This window comes from Scyliorhinus torazame, chromosome 19 (genome assembly GCF_047496885.1).
Source record: "Scyliorhinus torazame isolate Kashiwa2021f chromosome 19, sScyTor2.1, whole genome shotgun sequence".
Classification (NCBI taxonomy): domain Eukaryota; kingdom Metazoa; phylum Chordata; class Chondrichthyes; order Carcharhiniformes; family Scyliorhinidae; genus Scyliorhinus; species Scyliorhinus torazame.
In genome coordinates this window covers 145,069,054-145,094,648 of record NC_092725.1, presented here as the reverse complement: position 1 = coordinate 145,094,648, position 25,595 = coordinate 145,069,054, and the positions used below count along the sequence as shown (strand labels likewise).

Sequence of the window (25,595 nt, the reverse complement as noted above, 5' to 3'; positions counted from 1 at the left end):
CCATTTATTCCAATTTTTTGCTTCCTGTCTGCTAATCAAATTTCTATCCATCTCAAGACACTACCCACAATCCCATGCACTTTCATTTTACATAATAATCTGCGATGTGAGACCTTGCCGAAAGCCTTCTCAAAAAGTCTAAATAAACTACATCCACCGGCTCTCCCTTGTCAACTCTACTAGTTACATCTTCAAAAAGTTCCAGTAGATTTGTCAAGCATGATTTTCCTTTTGTAAATCCAGGCTGACTTTGTCTGATTGCACCACTGCTTTCCAGCAACTTCCCCACTATCGACATTAGGCTGACTGCTCTGTTGTTCCCTGTTTTCTCTCTACCTCCCTTTTTGAATAGCAGGGTTGTATTAGCTACTCTACCCTCCAATCTGTAGGATCATTCCAGACTCCAAAATATTTTGCAAAATGACCACCAATAGATCTACTATTTCTAGGCCCACTTCCTTAGGTACTCTGGGATGAAGATTATCTGGCCCTGGAGATTTGTCCGCCTTAAATTAATTTTCCGAAAACCAGTTGGATTGAATTGGATTTGTTTATTGTCACGTGTACCGAGGTACAGTGAAAAGTATTTTTCTGCGAGCAGCTCAACAGATCATTAAGTACATGGGAAGAAACGGGAATAAAAGAAAATACATAACAGGGCAACATAAGGTATACCTTTACAAATTTCTACTATATTTCTTTACTAATACCAATTTTCTTCAGCTCCTCACTGAAACTTGTTTTTCTCAGAACTTCCTGGACATGATTCATGTCTTCCATAAGACCATAAGACATAGAAGTAGAATTAGGTCACTAGGATATTTGAGTCTGCTCCACCATTCAATCATGGCTGATATGTTTCTCATCCCCATTCTCCTGCCTTCTCCCCATAACCCCTGATCCCCTTATTAATCAAGAACCTATCTATCTCTGTCTTAAAAACACTCAGTAATTTGGCCTCCACAGCCTTCTGCGGCAAAGAGTTCCACAGATTCACCACCCTCTGGCTGAAGAAATTCCTCCTCATCTTATTTTAAGCCATGATGTGGAGATGCCGGCGTTGGACTGGGGTGAGCACAGTACGAAGTCTTACAACACCAGGTTAAAGTCCAACAGGTTTGTTTCAATGTCACTAGCTTTCGGAGCGCTGCTCCTTCCTCAGGTGAATGAAGAGGTCTGTTCCAGAAACACATATATAGACAAATTCAAAGATGCCAAACAATGCTAGGAATGCGAGCATTAGCAGGTGATTAAATCTTTACAGATCAGGAGATGGGGTAACCCCAGGTTAAAGAGGTGTGAATTGTCTCAAGCCAGGACAGTTGGTAGGATTTGGCAGGCAGATGGTGGGGGATGAATGTAATGTGACATGAATCCCTCAACCGGGACCTGGGGGGTTGTGGGTGGGGGGGGGGGAGTTGTGGGTGGGGGGGGGGGGTTGTGGGTGGGGGGGGGGGTCTGCATAGAACGGGCCCCGACCAGCGGTGCACCGATTCTCCGCTCTGAGAAGAATCGCGTCCCGGCGTCGGGGCGGCGTGGCGCGATTCGCGCTGGTTGCGAGGATTCTCCGGCCCAGCCCCGGGCTGAGAGAGTCCCACACAGAATTCCTACAGCCATTCAGCCCATCGAGTTCACACCAACCCTCTGAAAGAGCACCCCACCTAGGCCCACTCCCCCGCCCTACCCCCATCGCCCCACCTAACCTGCACATCTTTGGACTGTGGGAGGAAACCGGAGTACTCGGAGGAAACCCACGCACACACGGGGAGAACGTGCAGACTCCGCACAGACAGTGACCCAAGCCGGAATCAAACCCGGGTCCCCGACACTGTGAGGCAGCAGTGCTAACCACTGTGCCGCAATGCCGCCCCACAATTCTCAATATGCAAGCAATAGGAATCGGGTGAGGATTAAACCTGTTTAATGAAGGGGCTGTCTCGGAATTTTCAAAATGTAGACTGGAGGCAAAGTGGCGTGAGGTACACGGTGAAGCCTGAGTTCTGAGGGGTTTTTAATTCATTTTATGGGATGTGCGCGTCGCTGTCGAGACCAGCATTTGTTACCCATCCCTAATTGCCCCTTGAGAAGGTGGGGGTGAGCTGCCTTCCTGAACCGCTGCAGTCCCTGAGGTGTAGGTCCACCCACTGTGCTGTTCGGGAGGGAGTTCCAGGATTAATTAATTAATTATTTGTTTCTTAATTATTTCTCTGCTGTCTCAGAGCCTCACTGGATGGGCTCATGTGGTTAATTGATGCAGTTCTAACTGAATAGTCCTGATCCTGTAAATAGCTTTCTTTTCAGTAATTTCAGGCAGCTCCAGTGATGGGGTGAGAGCAGGCCCCAGGATTGGGGCTATAGTTTTACAGCTCTGTCACTGACCTGTGCTCCACTGCCGGTGGTATGGGGATTGTAATGTTACAGCTCTGTCACTGACCTGTGCTCCACTGCCATTGGTATGGGGATTACATAGAACATAGAAAATACAGCACAGAACAGGCCCTTCGGCCCACAATGTTGTGCCGAACCTTTGTCCTAGATTAATCATAGATTATCATTGAATTTACAGTGCAGAAGGAGGCCATTCGGCCCCCTGAGTCTGCACCGGCTCTTGGAAAGAGCCCCCTACCCAAACACAACACCTCCACCCAACACCAAGGGCAATTTTGGACACTAAGGGCAATTTATCATGGCCAATCCACCTACCCTGCACATCTTTGGACTGTGGGAGGAAACCGGAGCACTCGGAGGAAACCCACACACACACGGGGAGAACGTGCAGACTCCGCACAGTGACCCAAGCCGGAATCGAACCTGGGACCCTGGAGCTGTGAAGCAATTGTGCTATCCACAATGCTACCGTGCTGCCCTTAAGAACAAATAAATCTACACTACATCATTTTACCGTAATCCATGTACCTATCCAATAGCTGCTTGAAGGTCCCTAATGTTTCCGACTCAACTACTTCCACAGGCAGTGCCCCCACTACTCTCTGGGTAAAGAACCTACCTCTGATATCCCTCCTATATCTTCCACCTTTCACCTTAAATTTATGTCCCCTTGTAATGGTTTGTTCCACCCGGGGAAAAAGTCTCTGACTGTCTACTCTATCTATTCCCCTGATCATCTTATAAACCTCTATCAAGTCGCCCCTCATCCTTCTCCGTTCTAATGAGAAAAGGCCTAGCACCCTCAACCTTTCCTCGTAAGACCTACTCTCCATTCCAGGTAACATCCTGGTAAATCTTCTTTGCACCTTTTCCAAAGCTTCCACATCCTTCCTAAAATGAGGTGACCAGAACTGTACACAGTACTCCAAATGTGGCCTTACCAAAGTTTTGTACAGCTGCATCATCACCTCACGGCTCTTAAATTCAATCCCTCTGTTAATGAACGCGAGCACACCATAGGCCTTCTTCACAGCTCTATCCACTTGAGTGGCAACTTTCAAAGATGTATGAACATAGACCCCAAGATCTCTCTGCTCCTCCACATTGCCAAGAACTCTACCATTAACCCTGTATTCCGCATTCATATTTGTCCTTCCAAAATGGACAACCTCACACTTTTCAGGGTTAAACTCCATCTGCCACTTCTCAGCCCAGCTCTGCATCCTATCTATGTCTCTTTGCAGCCGACAACAGCCCTCCTTACTATCCACAACTCCACCAATCTTCGTATCGACTGCAAATTTACTGACCCACCCTTCAACTCCCTCATCCAAGTCATTAATGAAAATCACAAACAGCAGAGGACCCAGAACTGATCCCTGCGGTACGCCACTGGTAACTTGGATCCAGGCTGAATATTTACCATCCACCACCACTCTCTGACTTCTATCGGTTAGCCAGTTCGTTATCCAACTGGCCAAATTTCCCACTATCCCGTGCCTCCTTACTTTCTGCAGAAGCCTCCCATGGGGAACCTTATCAAATGCCTTACTAAAATCCATGTACACTACATCCACTGCTTTACCTTCATCCACATGCTTGGTCACCTCCTCAAAGAATTCAATAAGATTTGTAAGGCAAGACCTACCCCTCACAAATCTGTGCTGACTATCCCTAATCAAGCAGTGTCTTTCCAGATGCTCAGAAATCCTATCCTTCAGTACCCTTTCCATGACTTTGCCTACCACCGAAGTAAGACTAACTGGCCTGTAATTCCCGGGGTTATCCCTAGTCCCTTTTTTGAACAGGGGCACGACATTCGCCACTCTCCAATCCCCTGGTACCACCCCTGTTGACAGTGAGGACGAAAAGATCATTGCCAACGGCTCTGCAATTTCATCTCTTGCTTCCCATAGAATCCTTGGATATATCCCGTCAGGCCCAGGGGACTTGTCTATCCTCAAGTTTTTCAAAATGCCCAACACATCTTCCTTCCTAACAAGTATATCCTCGAGCTTACCAGTCTGTTTCACACTGTCCTCTCCAACAATATCGCCCCTCTCATTTGTAAATACAGAAGAAAAGTACTCGTTCAAGACCTCTCCTATCTCTTCAGACTCAATACACAGTCTTCCGCTACTGTCCTTGATCGGACCGGCCCTCACTCAAGTCATTCTCATATTTCTCACATATGTGTAAAAGGCCTTGGGGTTTTCCTTCATCCTACCCGCCAAAGATTGTTCATGCCCTCTCTTAGCTCTCCTAATCCCTTTCTTCAGTTCCCTCCTGGCTATCTTGTATCCCTCCAATGCCCTGTCTGAACCTTGTTTCCTCAGCCTTACATAAGTCTCCTTTTTCCTCATAACAAGACATTCAACCTCTCTTGTCAACCATGGTTCCCTCACTCGACCATCTCTTCCCTGCCTGACAGGGATATACATATCAAGGACACGTAGTACCTGTTCCTTGAACAAGTTCCACATTTCACTTGTGTCCTTCCCTGACAGCCTATGTTCCCAACTTATGCACTTCAATTCTTGTCTGACAACATCGTATTTACCCTTCCCCCAATTGTAAACCTTGCCCTGTTGCACGCACCTATCCCTCTCCATTACTAAAATGAAAGTCACAGAATTGTGGTCACTATCTCCAAAATGCTCCCCCACTAACAAATCTATCACGTGCCCTGGTTCATTACCAAGTACTAAATCAAATATTGCCCCTCCTCTGGTCGGACAATCTACATACTGTGTTAGAAAAGCTTCCTGGACACACTGCACAAACACCACCCCATCCAAACTATTTGATCTAAAGAGTTTCCACTCAATATTTGGGAAGGTAAAGTCACCCATGACTACTACCCTGTGACTTCTGCACCTTTCCAAAATCCGTTTCCCAATCTGTTCCTCCACATCTCTGCTACTATTGGGGGGCCTATAGAAAACTCCTAACAAGGTGACTGCTCCTTTCCTATTTCTGACTTCAACCCATACTACCTCATTAGGGTGATACTCCTCGAACTGCCTTTCTGAAGCTGTTATACTATCTCTAATTAACAATGCCACCCCCCACCTCTTTTACCACCCTCCCTAATCTTATTGAAACATCTATAACCAGGGACCACCAACAACAATTTCTGCCCCTCTTCTATCCAAGTTTCCGTGATGGCCACCACATCGTAGTCCCAAGTACCGATCCATGCCTTAAGTTCACCCACCTTATTCCTGATGCTTCTTGCGTTGAAGTATACACACTTCAACCCATCTCCGTGCCTGCAAGTACTCTCCTTTGTCAGTGTTCCCTTCCCCACTGCCTCATTACACGCTTTGGCGTCCTGAATATCGGCTACCTTAGTTGCTGGACTACAAATCCGGTTCCCATTCCCCTGCCAAATTAGTTTTGTAGGATTGTAATGTTACAGCTCTGTCACTGACCTGTGCTCCACTGCCACTGGTATGGGGATTGTAATGTTACAGCTCTGTCACTGATCTCTGCTCCACTGCCGGTGGTATGGGGATTGTAATGTTACAGCTCTGTCACAGACCTGTGCTCCACTGCCGGTGGTATGGGGATTGTAATATTACAGCTCTGTATATGACCTGGGCTCCACTGCCGGTGCTATGGGGATTGTAATGTTACAGCTCTGTCACTGACCTGTGCTCTACTGCCGGTGGTATGGGGATTGTAATGTTACATCTCTGTCACTGGCCTGTGCTCCACTGCCGGTGGTATGGGGATTGTAATGTTACAGCTCTGTCACTGACCTGTGCTCTACTGCCGGTGGTATGGGGATTGTAATGTTACAGCTCTGTCACTGACCTGTGTTCCACTGCCGGTGGTATGGGGATTGTAATGTTACAGCTCTGTATATGACCTGGGCTCCACTGCCGGTGCTATGGGGATTGTAATGTTACAGCTCTGTCACAGACCTGTGCTCTACTGCCGGTGGTATGGGGATTGTAATGTTACAGCTCTGTCACAGACCTGTGCTCTACTGCCGGTGGTATGGGGATTGTAATGTTACAGCTCTGTCACTGACCTGTGCTCCACTGCCGGTGGTATGGGGATTGTAATGTTACAGCTCTGTCACAGACCTGTGTTCCACTGCCGGTGGTATGGGGATTGTAATGTTACAGCTGTCTCTCTGACCTCCACTCTCCCCTAGGAAGGCTCAATTCTGGCTGTGGAGTGACTTTGAACTCAAATCATTTCTGATCCTGAGTGTTCTGACCCTTTGCTTTCGATCTGATTTTAGAAAGGATGCACATTTGAGTGAGAAACGGTGCTGAGACTTAGTTTGAAAGAGGAGCTGAGGAATTATGAAAACGTCTATTTTCCTGCACTTCCTAAATTTTACACCTTGCAAATCATGTGATTGTAATGGTTACTTTTATGTGGCTGACCCCATCATCTGCTTTGAGTGTTTTATATCTGCCTCCTCTCTCTCACACACTTAGACATGCAAATAAATTAAAACAAAATTTGCATCCAATTAATTATCCAAACATATTTTGATGTCAGCACAGAGAGTAAATGCAGGAATATGTTTAAATTAGTCATTGATTTTTCCATCAATCAAGGACAAGAAGCTTTGCAAATAATTTGGACAACTCACCTCAGGCAGCAAGGATGGGTCATTCTGAAGCAGGAGGATACGCAATTCATCCATGTTCAGTTCCTGGAGCTGGTTAGCATGAACAATTCCCCAGTTGTGAATATTACGGGTGGTGTGGGAATATTTGCAAGCATCGCTGAAAGGAATAACAAAAAAACAACTATTTCAGGGAGAAAAGCTTGCAAATGAATTTTGTTACTTCCTTATCAAGAGACTGGATGAAACTCTCCGTTTTTGAAACTATGGTGGACAACTCCTTTCCCGCTGGACAGAGAAGCGGGATCCCACGCCGGATTCTCCACTTGGGAGCTCATTAATTATGCACAGGCGAGTTCCCCGGTTTGAAGGACCCAGCGCCACAATTCAACACCGGCCCAGCACGCTCCCATCACCCTCTCCAACCCACCTGCCTTCACCAAGCCGTGTAGGATGCCAGCAACCCAGAGGCAAATGGCTGGCAGCCTCAAGAAGCACCACCTCCCCCATTAACCCATTGCAACATGATTTTACACCGCTGGGTTTCTGTCTTTTTGGCTCCCCCGAGATTCCATCTCGAATTTCATCTCGGCTTTTCTTCCAGTAGGAATCCTTCCAGGATATTTGCTTGTTTGGTCTGGGCGGAACCACTGCAATATTTTTACTATTCTTATGGCTGTGCTCAGCCACCTGTCTCAAATGGGAGAGAATCTAAACTATGGCTTCCAAACACTAATCCGCACTGTCCCTGAGACTGCCTATTTCCACCTCGTTATATCATTGATCCCACTGGGACGAGGTGCCTGTAAAAAAACAACTCCATTATACATGGACTTCGCCCAGTATATTCTGCCAACTACCTGGAACACACTAGAATACAATCCAATTTCTCAAAATGGCAGAAGATAGACAGAAGTAAATCATGGATTCTCATTGCACGGTATCTGGGGCTGAATGCTCCGCCTTTGGGATTTGCCGGCAGCCCGAGAGTTTCCCAATGGCGGGGGGCTGCTGAACAATGGGAAACCCTATTGACCAGCCGGCGAAACATAGAATCCCGACGGTGCTCCGCACTAAGGGGCTGGATTCTCCGGTTCTGGGGCTATGTCCCCATGTCGGCGATAGTACGGTGGCGTTTTACAACAGAAGTGACCTCCAATCACCACAACCATCTTCCTTTGTGCCGGGAATGACTCCAGCCAGCGGAGAGTTTCCCCCTGATTCCCATTGACTCCAGTTTAGCTCGGGCTCCTTGATGCCGCACTCGGTCAAACGCTGCCTTGATGCCGAGGGCAGTCACTCTCACCTCACCTGTCATTCATTTCTTTTGTCAATGTTTGAACCAAGGATGTAACAACGATTATTGTTATTTTTTTTAAAAAAAATATTTTATTGAAAATCTTTTCCCTGAGCAACATTTTTCCCGCTCACAAAACCAGCGAAACGATAACAGTAACAAAACAGAAATTTTAAAACTTTTTAACAATAATAATAATAATAATATACAAATAACAAAACCTCGTACTCTATTGACCTATACTCAACTGAGCTTCCTCCCCCCCTCCCCCACCCCCCCCCCCCTCCCCCCTGGGTTGCTGCTGCTGGTCATCCGTCTTCCCTCTAACGTTCCCCTCGGTAGTCGAGAAATGGCTGCCACCGCCTGGTGAACCCTTGAGCCGATCCTCTCAGGGCAAACTTTATCTGCTCCAGTTTAATAAACCCCGCCATATCGTTTACCCAGGCCTCCACCCGGGGGGTTTCGCCTCCTTCCACATGAGTAGGATCCTGCGCCGGGCTACTAGGGACGCAAAGGCCACAACGTCGGCCTCTTTCGCCTCCTGCACTCCCGGCTCTTCCGTAACTCCAAATAGAGCTAACCCCCAGCCTGGTTTGTCCCGGGCCTTCACCACCTGCAAAATCACTCCCGTCACTCCCTTCCAATACCCTTCCAGTGCCGGGCACGCCCAAAACATATGTGCGTGGTTTGCCGGGCTCCCGCCACACCTCCCACATTTGTCCTCCACTCCAAAGAACCTGCTCAATCTTGCTCCCGTTATGTGTGCTCTATGTAGCACCTTAAATTGAATCAGGCTAAGCCTGGCGCATGAGGAAGAGGAATTTACCCTGCTTAGGGCATCAGCCCACATACCCTCCTCTATCTCCTCCCCTAATTCTTCTTCCCACTTTCTTTTTAGTTCGCCCACCGACTCCTCCCCCTCTTCCCTCATCTCACTATAAATCTCTGACACCTTGCCCTCTCCGACCCACACCCCTGAAAGCACCCTGTCCTGTATCCCGTGTCGGGAGCTGCGGAAATTCCCTCACCTGTTGTCTAGTAAACGCCCTCACCTGCATATATCTCAAGAAATTCCCCCGGGGTAACTTATACTTTTCCTCCAGTGCTCCCAAGCTCGCAAAAGTCCCATCTATGAATAAATCTCCCACCTTCCTAATTCCCAACTGGTACCAGCTTTGAAATCCTCCATCCATTCTTCCTGGGGCGAACCTATGGTTGTTCCTGATTGGGGACCCCACCAGGGCTCCCCGCACCCCTCTCTGTCGCCTCCACTGTCCCCATATGTTCAGTGTTGCCGCCACCACCGGGTTCGTGGTGTACTTTTTCGGTGAGAACGGTAGCGGCGCCATCACCAGCGCCTCTAGACTCGTCCCTTTACAGGACCTTCTCTCCAGCCTTTTCCACGTTGCTCCCTCACCCTCCATCATCCATCTACGTATCATTGCCACATTGGCGGCCCAATAATAATCTCCCAAGTTCGGTAGTGCCAGTCCTCCTCTGTCCCTACTGCGCTGAAGGAACCCCCTCCTTACTCTCGGAACTTTCCCTGCCCACACAAAGCTCGTAATGCTCCTATCTATTTTATTAAAAAAGGTCCTGGTGATTAAAATAGGGAGACATTGAAATACAAATAAGAACCTCGGGAGGACCATCATCTTAATTGCTTGCACCCTGCCCGCCAGCGATAAAGGCTGCATGTCCCACCTCTTAAAGTCCTCCTCCATTTGTTCTACCAGCCGTGTCAGATTAAGTCTGTGCAAGGTTCCCCAGCTCCTAGCGATCTGAATCCCCAAGTATCGGAAGTTTCTTTCCACTTTCCTTAGCGGTAAGCCTTCTATCTCTCTACTCTGGTCCCCTGGATGTATCACATATAATTCACTCTTCCCCATGTTTAACCTATACCCCGAAAATTCCCCGAACCTCCTCAAGATTCGCATAACCTCTGTCATCCCCCCCGCTGGGTCCGACACGTATAGCAATAGGTCATCCGCGTATAACGAGACTCGGTGTTCTTCTCCCCCTCTAGTCACCCCTCTCCATTTCCTGGAGTCTCTCAGCGCCATGGCCAGAGGTTCAATTGCCAGCGCAAACAACAATGGAGACAGCGGGCATCCCTGTCTTGTTCCCCTATATAATCGGAAATACCCCGATCTATGTCGACCTGTAACTACGCTTGCCGTCGGTGCCCCATAAAGTAGTCTAACCCAGCGAATAAATCCGTTCCCAAACCCAAACCTCCTTAACACTTCCCATAAATATTCCCACTCCACCCTATCAAATGCCTTCTCTGCGTCCATTGCCGCCACTATCTCTGCCTCCCCCTCCACTGAGGGCATCATTATCACCCCTAATAGCCGTCGCACGTTAACATTCAATTGTCTCCCTTTTACGAACCCTGTCTGGTCTTCATGCACCACCCCTGGGACACAGTCCTCTATCCTCGATGCCAGCACCTTTGCTAGCAGTTTGGCGTCCACGTTCAATAGTGCAATAGGTCTATAGGACCCACACTGCATCGAATCTTTGTCCCTCTTCAAAATTAGCGATATCGTCGCCTCCGACATTGTCGGGGGTAGTGTCCCCCCTTCCCTGGCCTCATTGAACGTCCTCGCCAACAACGGGGCCAACAAGTCCACATATTTTCAGTAGAATTCCACCGGGAACCCGTCCGGCCCCGGGGCCTTCCCTGCTTGCATGCTTCCCAGTCCCTTAATAAACTCGTCCACCTCAATCGGCGCCCCCAGGCCTGCCACCGCCTGCTCCTCCACTTTCGGGAACCTCAACTGGTCCAGGAACTGCCGCATCCCCTCCTCTCCCTCTGGGGGCTGAGACCTATACAGTTCTTCATAAAAGGTCTTAAACACCTCATTTATCTTTCCTGCCCTTCGCACAGTGTCTCCCCTTTCATCCCTAATTCCTCCTATCTCCCTCGCTGCTGCCCTCTTTCGCAGTTGGTGCGCCAACAGGCGACTAGCCTTTTCCCCACATTCATACCTCCTCCCCTGTGCCTTCCTCCACAGTACCTCCGCCTTTCTGGTGGTCAGAAGGTCAAACTCGGTCTGGAGTCGTCTCCTCTCCCTGTACAGCTCCTCCTCCGGGGTCTCTGCAAATTCCCTGTCCACCCTTAAACTCTCCCCCAGTAATCTATCCCTTTCCTTGGCCTCTGTTTTCCTTTTGTGGGCCCCAATAGAAATCAGCTCTCCTCTGACCACCGCTTTTAGTGCTTCCCAGACCACTCCCACAGGGACCTCGCCGTCGTCATTGACCTCCAGGTATCTCTCGATACACCCACTCACTCTTGCACACACTCCCTCATCCGCCATCAGTCCCACATCTAATCGCCAGAGTGTTCTCTGCTCCCTGTCCTCTCCTACTTCCAGGTCCACCCAATGTGGGGCATGATCCGAAACCGCTATGGCTGAGTATTCAGCTTCTTCCACCCTAGAGATCAACGACCTTCCTAAAACAAAAAAATCTATCCGGGAGTACACTTTATGGACGTGGGAGAAGAAGGAATACTCCCTAGCCCTGGGTCTAAGAAATCGCCATGGATCCACTCCCCCCATTTGGTCCATAAACCCCTTAAGTACCTTGGCCGCTGCCGGCCTTCTTCCAGTCCTTGAGCTGGATCTATCTAGCCCCGGGTCCAGCACCGTATTGAAGTCCCCTCCTAAAATCAAATTTCCTGCCTCCAGGTCCGGAATACGCCCCAGCATCCGTCTCATGAACCCCGCATCGTCCCAATTTGGGGCATACACATTAACCAACACGCCCTCCATTCCCTCCAGCCTACCACTCACCATTACATATCTACCTCCACTATCTGCTACGATGTTCTTTGCTTCAAATGCTACCCGTTTCCCCACCAAAATGGCCACCCCTCTGTTCTTTGCGTCCAGTCCTGAGTGGAACACCTGTCCCACCCATCCTTTCCTTAGCCTAACTTGGTCCGCCACCTTTAGGTGCGTCTCTTGGAGCATAACCACGTCTGCCCTTAGTCCTTTCAAATGCGCGAGCGCTCGGGCCCTTTTTATCGGTCCGTTCAGGCCTCTCACGTTCCACGTGATCAGCCTCACTGGGGGGCTACCTGCCCCCCTCCCGTGTCGACTAGCCATTACCTTCTCTAGGCCAGTCCCATATCCCGCCTCCGCGCTCCCGCTCGCTCCCCCAGCGTCGCATTCCGCCCCCGACCACCCTCTCTTTAGCCATTTCCTTTTGGATTTCCGCAGCAGCAACCCAGTTGTCCCCCTCTCTCCCCCCCCCCCCCCCCCCCCCGCTAGATCCCTATCTAGCTTGATTGCTCCCCCCATATCACTTCCGTAAGTCAGCTGACTTCAACTGACCCTGGCTACTCCTGCTCGCTCCTCGGCCCCCCCGGTGTGAGGGAACTCCCATCCGCCTTGCGCCTGTTTTCCCGCCTTATTCTTTCTGGCGCGGGAACATCGCTTTACCTGATCCGCCTCTTATGGCGCAGCTCCCTTTCCCCTCCCCCTCTCTTTCCCCATTCTCTGACTATGTCCCGCCTCTCCCCCCTCACCGGCGCCCACATTTCCCCAGTGTTCCCCCCCTTCCCTGTTTACTTCTCGATTAACTTTCATCATCCCATTAACAAAAACAATAATAACAACAATAACAGTTCCCTGCAGCATCAGTCCCTCAGTTCCGGTCCAGTTTCTCTTCATTGATGAAGGACCATGCTTCCTCCGCCGTCTCGAAATAATATTGTCTCTCCTGATGCGTGACCCATAGTCTTGCCGGCTGCAGCATCCCAAACTTCACCTTCCTTTTGTGCAAAACCTCTTTGGCTCGGTTGAAGCTCGCCCTCCTTCCCGCCACCTCCGCACTCCAATCCTGGTAGATCCTTAACACCGCATTCTCCCATCTGCTACTCCGCACCTTTTTAGCCCATCTCAGGACCTCTTCTCTGTCCTTAAGGCGGTAAAATCGCACGATTATCGCCCTCGGTGGTTCTCCCGCTTTTGGTCTTCTCTCCGGGATCCGATTTGCCCACTCCACCTCCATGGGGCCCGCAGGGGCGTCAGCACCCATCAGTGAGCTCAGCATCTTACTTGCGTACGCTCCACAGCCCACTCCTTCCACACCCTCCGGGAGACCTAGTATCCTAAGGTTCTTCCTTCGCGCTCCGTTTTCTAGGGCTTCAATCCTGTCAGCACACTTTTTATGAAGTGCCTCGTGCGTCTGAGTCTTGACCGCCAGGCCCAGGACCTCGTCCTCAATACCTGATACATTCTGCTCCACCACGCGAAGTTCAGTCTCCTGGGTCTTTAAAGTCTCCTTCAGCCCCTCAATTGCCTGTAACAACGGGGTCATTACCTCCTTCTTCAGCAGGTCCACGCACCGTCTCACCACCTCGTCCTGCTCAGGCCCCCATGTCACCTGTGGTTTCTCCGCCGCCATTTTGCTCCACTCCCTCTGACCTTCTGGTTGCAGATCCTTCGGGCTGCAGCCGCCGCCGCCGGTTTTTCCCTCCGCCGTTCGGGGGGACTCCCTTCCCTCGCGCCTCGCACCGGGTTTTACGGCCATCCAAGTCCCCGTTGGGGCTCTTAAAAGAGCCCGAAGTTCCGTCGGAGCTGGAGCCGCTGAAACGTGCGGCTAGCTCATCCCTGCCGCAACCGGAAGTCTACGATTATTGTTATTATAATGAGGTCAGGAGCTGAGTGACTCTGGCAGAACCCAAACTGAGCGTCTGTGAGCAGGTTATTGCTGAGTAAGTGCCGCTTGACAGCTCTGTTGATGACTCCTTCCATCACTTTGCTGATAATGGAGAATACACTGATAGGGTGGTAATTGGCTGGGTTGGATTTGTCCTGTTTCGTGTGTGCAGGACACACCTGGGCAATTTTCCACATTGCCAGGTAGATGCCAGTGTTGTAGCTGTACTGGAACAGCTTGGCTAGGGGCGCGGCACGTTTTGGAGCATGAGTCTTCAGTACTATTGCCAGGATATTGTCAGGGTCCAGAGCCTTTGCAGTATCCGGTGCCTTCAGCTGTTTATTGATATCACGCGGAGTGAATTGTATTGGCTGAAGACTGACGTCTGTGATGCTGGGGACCTTCGGAGGAGACCCAGACGGATCATCCACTCGGCACTTCCGGCTGAAGATTGTTGCGAATGCCTCAGCCTTGTCTTTTGCACTCATGTGCTGGGCTCCTCCATCATTGAAGATGGGGATATTTGTTGAGCCTCCTCCAACTGTAAGTTGTTTAATTGACCTACCGAGGTCAGGACTACCGAGCTTAGATCTATTGCGTTTGTTGTGCAATCGCTTCGCTCTGCCTGTTACTTGCTGCTTATGCTGTTTGGTACACAGGTAGTCCTGTGTTGTAGCCTCACCAGGTTGACACCTCATTTTTCGGTATCCCTGGTGTTGCTCCCGGCACGCTCTCCTGCTCTCTTCATTGAACCAGGGTGGATCCCCTGGCTGGGTGGTAATGGGGGAGTGGGGGATATGCTGGGCCAGGAGGTTACAGATTGTGGTTGATACAATTCTGCTGCTGATGGCCCACAGCACCTCCTGGATGTCCAGTCTGGAGTTGCTAGATCTGTTCAAAGTCTCTCCCATTGAGCACGGTGGTAGTGCCACACAACACGAGGGAGGGTATCCTCAGTGTGAAGATGGGACTTTGTCTCCACAAGGACTGTGCAGTGGCCACTTCTACCGATACTGTCACGGACAGATACATCTGCAGCAGGCAGGTTGGTGAGGATGAGGTCAAGTATGTTTTTCCCTCTTGTTAGTTCCCTCACCACCTGCTGCAGTCCAGTCTAGCAGCTCAGTCCTTTAGGACCCGGCCAGCTCGGTCTGTGGTGGTACTGCCGAGCCACTCTTGGTGATTGACGTTGAAGTCCCCCATCCTCAGGGCTTCCTCCAAGTGGTGTTCAACATGTCGAAGCACTGATTCATCAGGAGGAGATTTCCTTGCCTATATTTGACTAGATGGATTCAGACCATCAGGGCAACTCCCTCTCAACTGTATACCACTATGCACCATCTCTGCCAGTGATGTTGGGGACATTGCCTGTAAGATTCTCACAGCTCGGCCATGGGAAAGGGTCAGAGCAAAGCAGCCGAGCTAAAACAGCTAATACATCTAAGGAAGACTAGAATTTAAAGAGTAGGCAAATTCAGCTCAGAGTCAGCTCAGGACAGCCAGCAGTGCCAGCTCTCACAGCTCGGTACATGGGAAAGATAGAACATAGCAACCGAGCAGAACAGCGAATACATCTGAGGAAGACCAAAAGCTAAAGAAAAGTGATTGTCAAGTTGGGCCTGAAGGTCCCTTCAACCAACCAGAAGGATCCAGAAGCAAGATCTTTATACTTTTCTGTAAAGACAGTGATTGCATCTTTTAAAAGAAAAAAATATAATAATAAAATAACTTAAAAGTTTTAACCTGAAACAGTGGTTATTACAAAGTCTACTTTACTTACTTAGCAACGCAGGACTCAGGATATCGATGCTACTAAGTGGTAAGTAGGTAGAATTCTTCTGTGAATGTATGGGTTATACTGGGGGATAACTTGAATACATAGTTTGACCTGAATAGCACCCACCAAAGTCAGGGAGTCAGAATTCCTGTTCACCATTTAGAATGTCGGCCCTTTTTGGTATAGGGGGAATTTTAAGAATAGTGGTGAGTTTTTAACTTCACCTCTCCTCCTGTGAACCTGACTGGAGTGAGATGGAGAGGACCAAGCAGGCTCCCCTTTTGCATTAAAGGTAAGCAAATGTGGCATGGGTCGGAAAGGTCGGCTGGCGTGGGTCCCAAGTTGGCAAAAGTGAATGCCGGGGGGGGGGGGAAATGTTCGCAAAATACTCCATAGGACCATAAGATGTAGTAGCAGAAGTGGGCCATTCGGTCCACCGAGTCTGGCCCTCCATTCAATGGGATCATGACTGATCTGATGTGATAATCCTCAGCTCGACTTTCCCACCCTATCCCCATAACCCTCAATTCCCTCAGATCCATGAGTGTGACTATGTCAGCTGTTGCTTGACTACTTTATGAGACAACCCGTCTAATTTTGGCACAAGATTCCAGATGTTCATAATGAGGACTTTGCAGAGTTGACAGGGCTGGATTTCCCAGAGTTGTTCACAGTGCCTAGCTCATGCCAGGTAGTGTGTTCAGTTTCATTCCTGTTTGTTGTCTTTGTAGCGGTTGGATACAAAATGCCTTGTGAGGTCATTTCAGAGGGCATTAAAGAGTCAATCACAATGCTGTGGGTCTGGAGTCACATGTCGGTTGGACCAGGCAAGGACGGCAGGTTTCCCAGTTGGGCTTTTACAACAATCGACAATTGTTTCATTCCCAATATTAATTCCATATTTTTACGAAATTTAAATTACACCACCTGCCAGGGTGGGAGTTGAACCCAGGCCCCAGGTCATTACCCAGGGTCTCTGAATAACTAGTCCAGCGATAATATCACTACATCACCACCTCTCCAATGTCCCATCAGTCTACCTAGAATCATCAGCAAAATGATGGAAGGTGTTATGGCAATGCTAACTGTGACACTTACTGAGCAATGACCTGCTCACTGAGGCTCAGCTGACATTCTGCTGGACCACTGAGCTCAGGACCTTATTACAGTCCTTGTCCAAACATTGACAACACAAGCTAAATTCTAGAGCTGAGTTTGGAAAGACAGTAGAAAGAGGGAAAATCGACTGTGGATATCGAAGGAAATAAGGGAGATTATCAAATTGAAGGAAAAAGCATACAAAGTGGCAAAGGATAGTGGGAGACAAGAGGACTGGGAAATCTTTAGGGGGCAACAGAAAGCTACTAAAAAAGCTATAAAGAAGAGTAAGATAGATTATGAGAGTAAATTTAAGAGCCGTGAGGTGATGATGCAGCTGTACAAAACTTTGGTACGGCCACATTTGGAGTACTGTGTACAGTTCTGGTCACCTCATTTTAGGAAGGATGTGGAAGCTTTGGAAAAGGTGCAAAGGAGATTTACCAGGATGTTGCCTGGAATGGAGAGTAGGTCTTATGAGGAAAGGTTGAGGGTGCTAGGCCTTTTCTCATTAGAATGGAGAAGGATGAGGGGCGACTTGATAGAGGTTTATAAGATGATCAGGGAAATAGATAGAGTAGACAGTCAGAGACTTTTTCCACCGGGTGGAACAAACCATTACAAGGGGACATAAATTTAAGGTGAATGGTGGAAGATATAGGGGGGATGTCAGAGGTAGGTTCTTTACCCAGAGAGTAGTGGGGGCATGGAATGCACTGCCTGTGGAAGTAGTTGAGTCGGAAACATTAGGGACCTTCAAGCAGCTATTGGATAGGTACATGGATTACGGTAAAATGATATAATGTAGATTTATTTGTTCTTAAGCTAGCATTGTGATAGCACAATTGCTTCACAGCTCCAGGGTCCCAGGTTCGATTCCGGCTTGGGTCACTGTCTGTGCGGAGTTTGCACATCCTCCCTGTGTGTGCGTGGGTTTCCTCCGGGTGCTCCAGTTTCCTCCCACAGTCCAAAGATGTGCAGGTTAGCTGGATTGGCCATGATAAATTGCCCTTTGTGTCCAAAATTGCCCTTAGTGTTGGGTGGAGGTGTTGACTTTGTGTAGGGTGCTCTTTCCAAGAGCCAGTGCAGACTCAATGGGCCGAATGGCCTCCTTCTGCACTGTAAATTCAATGATAATCTATGATTAATCTAGGACAAAGGTTCAGCACAACATCGTGGGCCGAAGGGCCTGTTCTGTGCTGTATTTTTCTATGTTCTATGTTCTAAACTTGCTCAGAATATAAAAACAGATAAGAAAAGTTTCTACAAATATATAAAACAAAAAAGAGTGGCTAAAGTGAATATTGGACCTTTAGAGGATGAGAAGGGAGATTTAATAATGCGAGATGAGGAAATGGCTGAGGAACTGAACAAGTTTTTTGGGTCGTTCTTCACAGTGGAAGACACAAATAACATACCAGTGACTGATGGAAATGAGGCTATGACAGCTGAGGGCCTTGAGATGATTGTTATCACTAAGGAGGTAGTGATGGGCAAGCTAATGGGGCTAAAGGTAGACAAGTCTCCTGGCCTTGATGGAATGCATCCCAGAGTGCTAAAAGAGATGGCTAGGGAAATTGCAAATGCACTAGTGATAATTTACCAAAATTCACTAGACTCTGGGGTGGTCCCGGCGGATTGGAAATTAGCAAACGTGACACCTCTGTTTAAAAAAGGAGGTAGGCAGAAAGCAGGTAATTATAGGCCAGTTAGCTTAAGTTCGGTAGTCGGGAAGATACTGGAATCTATCATCAAGGAAGAAATAGTGAGGGATCCGGATGGAAATTGTCCCATTGGGCAGACAGAGCATGGGTTCATAAAGGGCAGGTCGTGCTGACTAATTTAGTGGAATTATTTGAGGATATTATCAGTGCGGTAGATAACGGGGAGCCAATGGATGTGGTATATCTGGATTTCCAGAAAGCTTTTTGCTGCATTAGATAAAGATGCATGGCATTAAGGGTAAAGTAGTAGCATTGATAGAGGATTGGTTAATTAATAGAAAGCAAGGAGTGGGGATTAATGGGTGTTTCTCTGGTTGGCAATCAGTAGCTAGTGGTGTCCCTCAGGGATCAGTGTTGGGCCCACAATTGTTCACAATTTACATAGATGATTTGTAGTTGGGGACCAAGGGCAATGTGTCCAAGTTTGCAGACGACACTAAGATGAGTGATAAAGCAAAAAGTGCAGAGGATACCGGAAATCTGCAGACGGATTTGAATAGGCTAAGTGAATGGGCTAGGGTCTGGCAGATGGAATATAGTGTTGACAAATGTGAGGTTATCCATTTTGGTAGGGATAACAGCAAAAGGGATTATTATTTAAATGATAAAATATTAAAACATGGTGCTGTGCAGAGAGACCTGGGTGTGCTCGTGCATGAGTCGCAAAAAGTTGGTTTACAGGTGCAACAGGTGATTAAGAAGGCAAATGGAATTGTGTCCTTCATTGCTAGAGGGATGGAGTTTAAGACTAGGGAAGTTATGCTGCAATTGTATAAGGTGTTAGTGAGGCCACACCTGGAGTATTGTGTTCAATTTTGGTCTCCTTACCTGAGAAAGGACGCACTGGCACTGGAGGGTGTGCAGAGGAGATTCACTCGGTTAATCCCAGAGCTGAAGGGGTTGGATTACGAGGAGAGGTTGAGTAGACTGGGACTGTACTTGTTGGAATTTAGAAGGATGCGGGGGGATCTTATAGAAACATATAAAATTATGAAGGGAATAGATAGGATAGATGCGGGCAGGTTGTTTCCACTGGCGGGTGAAAGCAGAACTAGGGGGCATAGCCTCAAAATAGAGCGAAGTCCACAGAAGATCAGCCATGATCTCATTGAATGGCGGAGCAGGCTTGAGGGGCCAGATGGCCGACTCCTGCTCCTAGTTCTTATGTTTTTATGTTCTTATGTCCTTGACATCGAGGCAGCAGTTGACCAAGTGCAGCATCAAGAATCCTTAGTAAAATTGAACTCAATGGAGGTCAAGGAGAAAATAGTTCAGTGGTCGGTCAGACCTAACTCAGAAGCAGATGGCTGTGGTTATTGCAGGCCAATTATCCCAGTCCCAAAGCAATACTGCATGAGTTGCTTCAGACAGTCTCCTAGACCCAGCCATCTTCAGCTCCACCATTAATGATCATTCCTCCATCATAAGGTCGAGAGTGAAAAAGCTGAATGATGATTGTATAGTTTTCAGCTCCACCCCCGGTAATGAAGCAGTTTATGTCCACATTCTGCAAGACCACGACAATATCTAGGTCAGGACTAGTAAATGCCAGGGACATTTGTCATCGACAGAATTTGTATGTTTACTTTCACTGCCTCTAATCAGTGTGTTTGTGTAGGGGTAGGGGTGTTGCGGGGGTGGGGTGGGGGTGGGGGGGGGGGGTGGGGGGGGGGGGGGGGGGAGAGAATTTCAATTGAATAATTTCCAGCAGTGAACTTTTTGAAGTTTAAAAATAAAGGCGATTATTTATTAGCACACACATTTGTCTCAGAAATCTCACGCACAAAGTTTAGAGACCGATGCAATATGATTGCAATTTATAATCTCCGTCTCATTCGTGGCAGACCTGTAGTAGCTTTTTTTTCAATGTATTTTATTCCAAACTTATATGGTTTCATATAAGGTTACAAAACATAAACAATTCGGGGAGCAAACTCCTTATAGAATTCCGCCGGGTAGCCATTGGGCCCCGGGGCTTTCCCCGACTTCATACCCCTTATACTGTCCAGTCCCTCTCTCGGCCCTAAAGGCTCCTCTAGCGCGCGCCTCTTCTCTTTCTCCAACTATGGAAACTCCAGTTCGTCTAAGAACTTTCCCATCCCCCCCCTCTACACCTGCCCCCCGGTCCGTCCTGTACAGCTCCGTATAATAATCCCCAAATGGCTCGTTTATCTTCCCCGGCTCCGACACCACCTCTGTATCCTCAATATTTCCCAGGAAATGGCCTGCCTCCATAGCTGACGCACTAACATTCAACTCACCTTCTCCCCATATTCGTACTGCACCCCCTTGCCCTACACAGTGTGGCTGCTGACACCTCCCTGTTTTGGTTCAATTCGACATAGTCTTTAATCGCAGCCCGCACTTTATCACAAAACCCTCTATCTGGCAACAACTCCGAATCGAGTCTCCACCCCGACCTCTGCTCCAGTCACGATCGAAGCCGGATTTCCAGCCAGGGGGACGCATGTTCCGAGATTACTATCCCCGCATACTCTGCCCCCTCCATCCCGATCAAAACCTCCCAGATCACCACAAAAAAGTTGTTTCTTGAACACTCCCTATAAACATGTGAGAAAAAGGAATTCTCCCTTTCCCCGGGTTCATAAAGCACCAGGGATCCACCAGACCCATCTTTTCCAGAATCTCACCCAGCTCATTTGCCCTCGTAGCCAACTCATCGACCTGGGATTCGTCCTATCCACCCTCGGCTCGAGGAAACAATTGAAATCTCCTCCCATAATCAACTGATGTGTGAACAAGTCCGGGATCGCTGCCAGCAACCCTCTCATAAATCCTACATCATCCCAATTCCGTGCCTATGCATTCACCAATACCCCCATCCCTGCAGTATCCCGCTCCCCATCGCCTATCCCCCCCAGGGTCCCTCACTTCCTTCGCGCTCACTAACCCCGTTTTGTTGCTCATCAGAAAGGCCACCCCCGTGACTTTGAATCAAACCCCGAGTGGAACACCTGGCCCACCCGTCAGCCTAACCTGGTCCATCACGCCCTTATTCATAGGTGGAGATGTTGCTTTAAAGTTGAACTAAAAATGTGATAAATTAAAGGATTCTATGTAAGGTTTCTGTGAGATTTCTTGCAGTTGAATTCCAGGCGGTTGGTTCTCAGGGTGACTTGGGACAGGTTGTGGTATGGGGAAGTTCTTCTCCCACGTTTGAGATATTGTTATTTATTATAAAAGCAAAATACTGCAGATACTGGAATTCTGAAACAAAAACAGAAAATGCTGGAAAATCCCAGCAGGTCAGCGAAAAGAGAAAATTGAGTTAACGTTTCAAGTCCGTAAGACTCTGGTTCAGGTTAAAGAGAGCGACAAGTCTGATGGCTTATAAACTGTACAAGAGAGGGCGGAGCAGTGGAACCGTCGAAGGTCAGTAATTGGAGAGATTGCAACAAAGATGTGTCGGGCATGAGACTGAGGTGAAGGAATGGCAGGATGAAGGACTGTAAAAGGTACTTGTCGTGACATAAAAATAAAAATAGATATCAGAATGTGTGAGAGCAAAGTCAGTTCTCAGTGAAAGCAAAACTAAAGAACAGGGGCGAAATCCTCCATTATCGGCGCAAAGTCCGCCGATCGGCACAAAAAAACGGCGCAAATCCGACTTGCGTCACGCCGGAAAAATGGGTCAAAAGTCTCCGGCCCGAAATGGTCTAGCAGCGACGTGACGGGATCCGCGCTTGCGCAGTGGTTCACGCCGTGCAGCGTCATACGCGCCGCACGGCGTGACGGCTCATAAGGCCGCGCTGCTCCCCCCCACCCGACCGGAACACCCGACTGGATGGCTGGCCGTCGCTCAGCCCCGAGGTTCGAGTCACGCGATGTGGAGGCGCTCCTGGACGCTGTGGAGCAGAGGAGGGACGCCCTGTATCCCGGGCACGGCCGCAGAGTTGCCCCACGCCACAGCCGGCATCTGTGGAGGGAGGTGGCAGAGGCCGTCACCGCTGCGGCCCTGACACCACGGACAGGCACCCAGTGCCACAAGAAGGTGAACGGCCTCGTCAGAGCAGGCAGGGTGAGCCTCCCCCATATCCCACCATCCCCCATACCCCCCTCCACCATATCCCCCTCCCCCATTTCCCCCCTCCCCATATCCCCCCTCCCCCATATACCCCCTCCCCCATATCCACCCCTCCCCCATATCCCCCCATACCCCCCTCCCCATATCCCCCCTCCCCATATCCCCCCTCCCCCATACCCCCCTCCCCCATATCCCCCCTCCGCAATACCCCCCTCCCCCATATCCCCATCCCCATATCCCCCCCACCCCCATATCCCCCCTCCCCCATATCCCCCATCCCCATATCACCCTCTCCCCCATATCCCCCTCCCCATATTCACCCCTCCCCATATACCCCTCCCCCATATCCCCCCTCCCCCATATCCTCCATCCCCATAGCACCCTCTCCCCATATCCTCCCTCCCCATATCCCCCCTCCCCATATCCCCCTCCCCATATCCCCCCTTCCCCATATCCCCCTCCCCCATATCCCCCCTCCCCCATATCCCCCATACCCATATCCCCCATACCCCCCTCCCCCATATCCCCCTCCCCCATATCCCCCCTCCCCCATATCCCCCTCCCCATATCCCCCATATCCCCCCTCCCCATATCCCCCCTCCCCCATATCCCCCTTCCCCCATATCCCCCCTCCCCCATATCCCTCCTCTCCCATATCCCCCCACCCATATCCACCCTCCCCCATATCCCCCCTCCCCCATATCCCCCCTCCCCCATATCCCCCCTGCCCCATTTCCCCCCTCCCCCATATCCCCCCATATCCCCCCTCCCCCATATCCACCCCTCCCCCATATCCCCCATACCCCCCTCCCCCATATCCCCCCTCCCCTATATCCCCCCTCCCCATATCCCCCCTCCCCCATATCCCCCCTCCCCCATATACCCCTCCCGCATATCCCCCATATCACCCCTCCCCAATATCCCCCCTCCCGCATATCCCCCATATCCCCCTCCCCCTTATCCCCCATATCCCCAAGTGAATCCAGCCCTAACCTTAACCTCTGCAATGCACGCGCAACCGATGGCGTGCATTCATATACCTGCCTAACACTGTTGCCTTTTACCCCTGCCACCACCCCCACCCCCCCCCCACCCCCTTACAGGAGAAGCGCGCACACAACAATAGGGAGCATGTGAGGACTGGAGGAGGCCCCGCTGATGAGAGGCCACTGACCGAACACGAAGAAAGGTCCTTGGAACTGGCTGGCGGACCTGAGGGCCGGGAGGTTGCTGATGCAGAGGTCGGGGGCGTACTAGCAAGTGAGCCACCGACAGCCCGTCCCTATATCCCCCCTCCCCTATATCCCCCCTCCCCTATATCACCTGATCACTGCCTGATGTCTAACCATGCATGCTTCATTGTGTATCGCAGGACCAAATGTCCAGGCACCCATCCCCGCAGATGCAGACCGCCCGCAGGATGCCCCTCGCATACCACGGGAGATGGAGAGACCTGGAGCAACAGGGAGATGACACCCCCGTCACGTGCGGGAGCGACCACCCAGCGACGATGGGGCAGCCACAGGCCCCTGTCACATCCGAGCCAGGACACCACTACCCAGGTCACCACTACCCAGGACACCCCTACCCGGGACAGCACTACCCAGGAAGACGAAATACCGGACAGTGACTCAGAGTGGATGGGTGGAGACGAACCCCCACCCCAAAGTGCCATGGGACTCAGAGTGGGACGAAGAGCACGACACAACGCCACTGCTGTCACCAACACCCTCCACCATCGCAGAAACACTCACCTCGGTTGGGCACTTTAGTGATGAGGCGTCTGGTACACTCACTGGTGCGCACAACACAGCCGTCCCGGTACAGCAGGTGGAGGTAGGAGCAGCAGAGGGGCCGGGCGGTCGGAGGGCAGCCCAGGCCAAGCGAACATCTGCCGCCCAGATGGATCCCGGGTTCCTGGAGTTTCCACACCCACATTTAGATCCGATGCAACCACCGACCCGGAGACGAGCGAAGAGGGTGACGGCCGGCTTGCGGCGGCTGCAGTCGCAGGTGGAGGAGTCCACCCGCGTCCAGGAGCTGGGAGTGGTGCCGGTCATGCGTGCCACCCAGGCCGACACCGCACGGGTGGCGTCCGCGGTGGAGGCAATGGGTGCGACGGTGTCAGACATGGGGAACGGTTTGCGAGGCCTGGGGCTTTCCGTGCAGGCGGCGTCTGTGGCCCAAGACATGGCTGCCCTCTCACAGGAGGCCATGAGCCAGCGCCAGCGGCAGGTGGCAGAGGCGCTCAACGCCATAGCCCAGTCTCTGCAGGCCATGGCCCAGTCACAGCAGGCCATAGCCCAGTCTCAGCAGGCCATAGCCCAGTCTCTCCAGGCCATAGCCCAGTCTCTGCAGGCCATCGCTGAGGGCATCGGCGCCAGTGGCCATGTGCGAGCCGGCGTCGCACTGTCACAGACAGGGTTTGCCAACCCCCTGGGCTCCATGGCTGCAAACCTGTAGACCCCTGTCGATACCAGCACGGGCCTCCAGGACTGGCAGCGCCAGATGTCGGGGGGGCGTCGGATGGCCAGTCCGTTCGCATCCCCCACCCACGTAGAGGCCTGGGGGCCATCGGGCACCCCGAGGGAGGAGGAGGTGGTGTGGTCCGTCCCGGGTCCCCCTGTAGGGGAGGTCCAGGAACACCGCGACACCTCGGACTCCCCCCCTTCCGTCCCAGGTGCATCGGGTGGGAAACAGGCAGGACAGGCTGGCAGCTCGCCATCCCAGTCACCCGGGCCGCAGCCTGGCCCATCTAGGCCAGGACGCCCCAGGAAACGGCCACCAAAGGGATCCAGTGTCAGAGGGCAGGAATCACAGGAGTCCACCTCCAGTTCTGCTGTACCGTCTGGGGAACCACGTAGACGTAGTCAAAGGGCCCGTAAGGCCAAACAATTAGACACTGAGTAAGTTGGCATGGGTGCAGGGCACAGATGAGTTTTAGGGGCTAGGGCACGTGCATGAACTCCTTTGGTTATTAAAGTCAATGTTACACCTACAGA

At 50.5% G+C, this 25,595-nt stretch overlaps 1 protein-coding gene across 2 annotated transcripts in view; it reads right to left on the bottom strand.

Moving 5' to 3' along the window:
* Positions 1–25,595, bottom strand: part of LOC140396583 (protein mono-ADP-ribosyltransferase PARP12-like) — a 101,077-nt gene that overhangs the window by 54,826 nt on the left and 20,656 nt on the right. For both annotated transcript variants that reach the window (XM_072485370.1, XM_072485371.1), the window contains exon 2: positions 7,004–7,139. In XM_072485370.1, the coding sequence (XP_072341471.1) occupies positions 7,004–7,139 (136 nt within the window). The remainder of the gene's footprint in view (positions 1–7,003; positions 7,140–25,595) is intronic.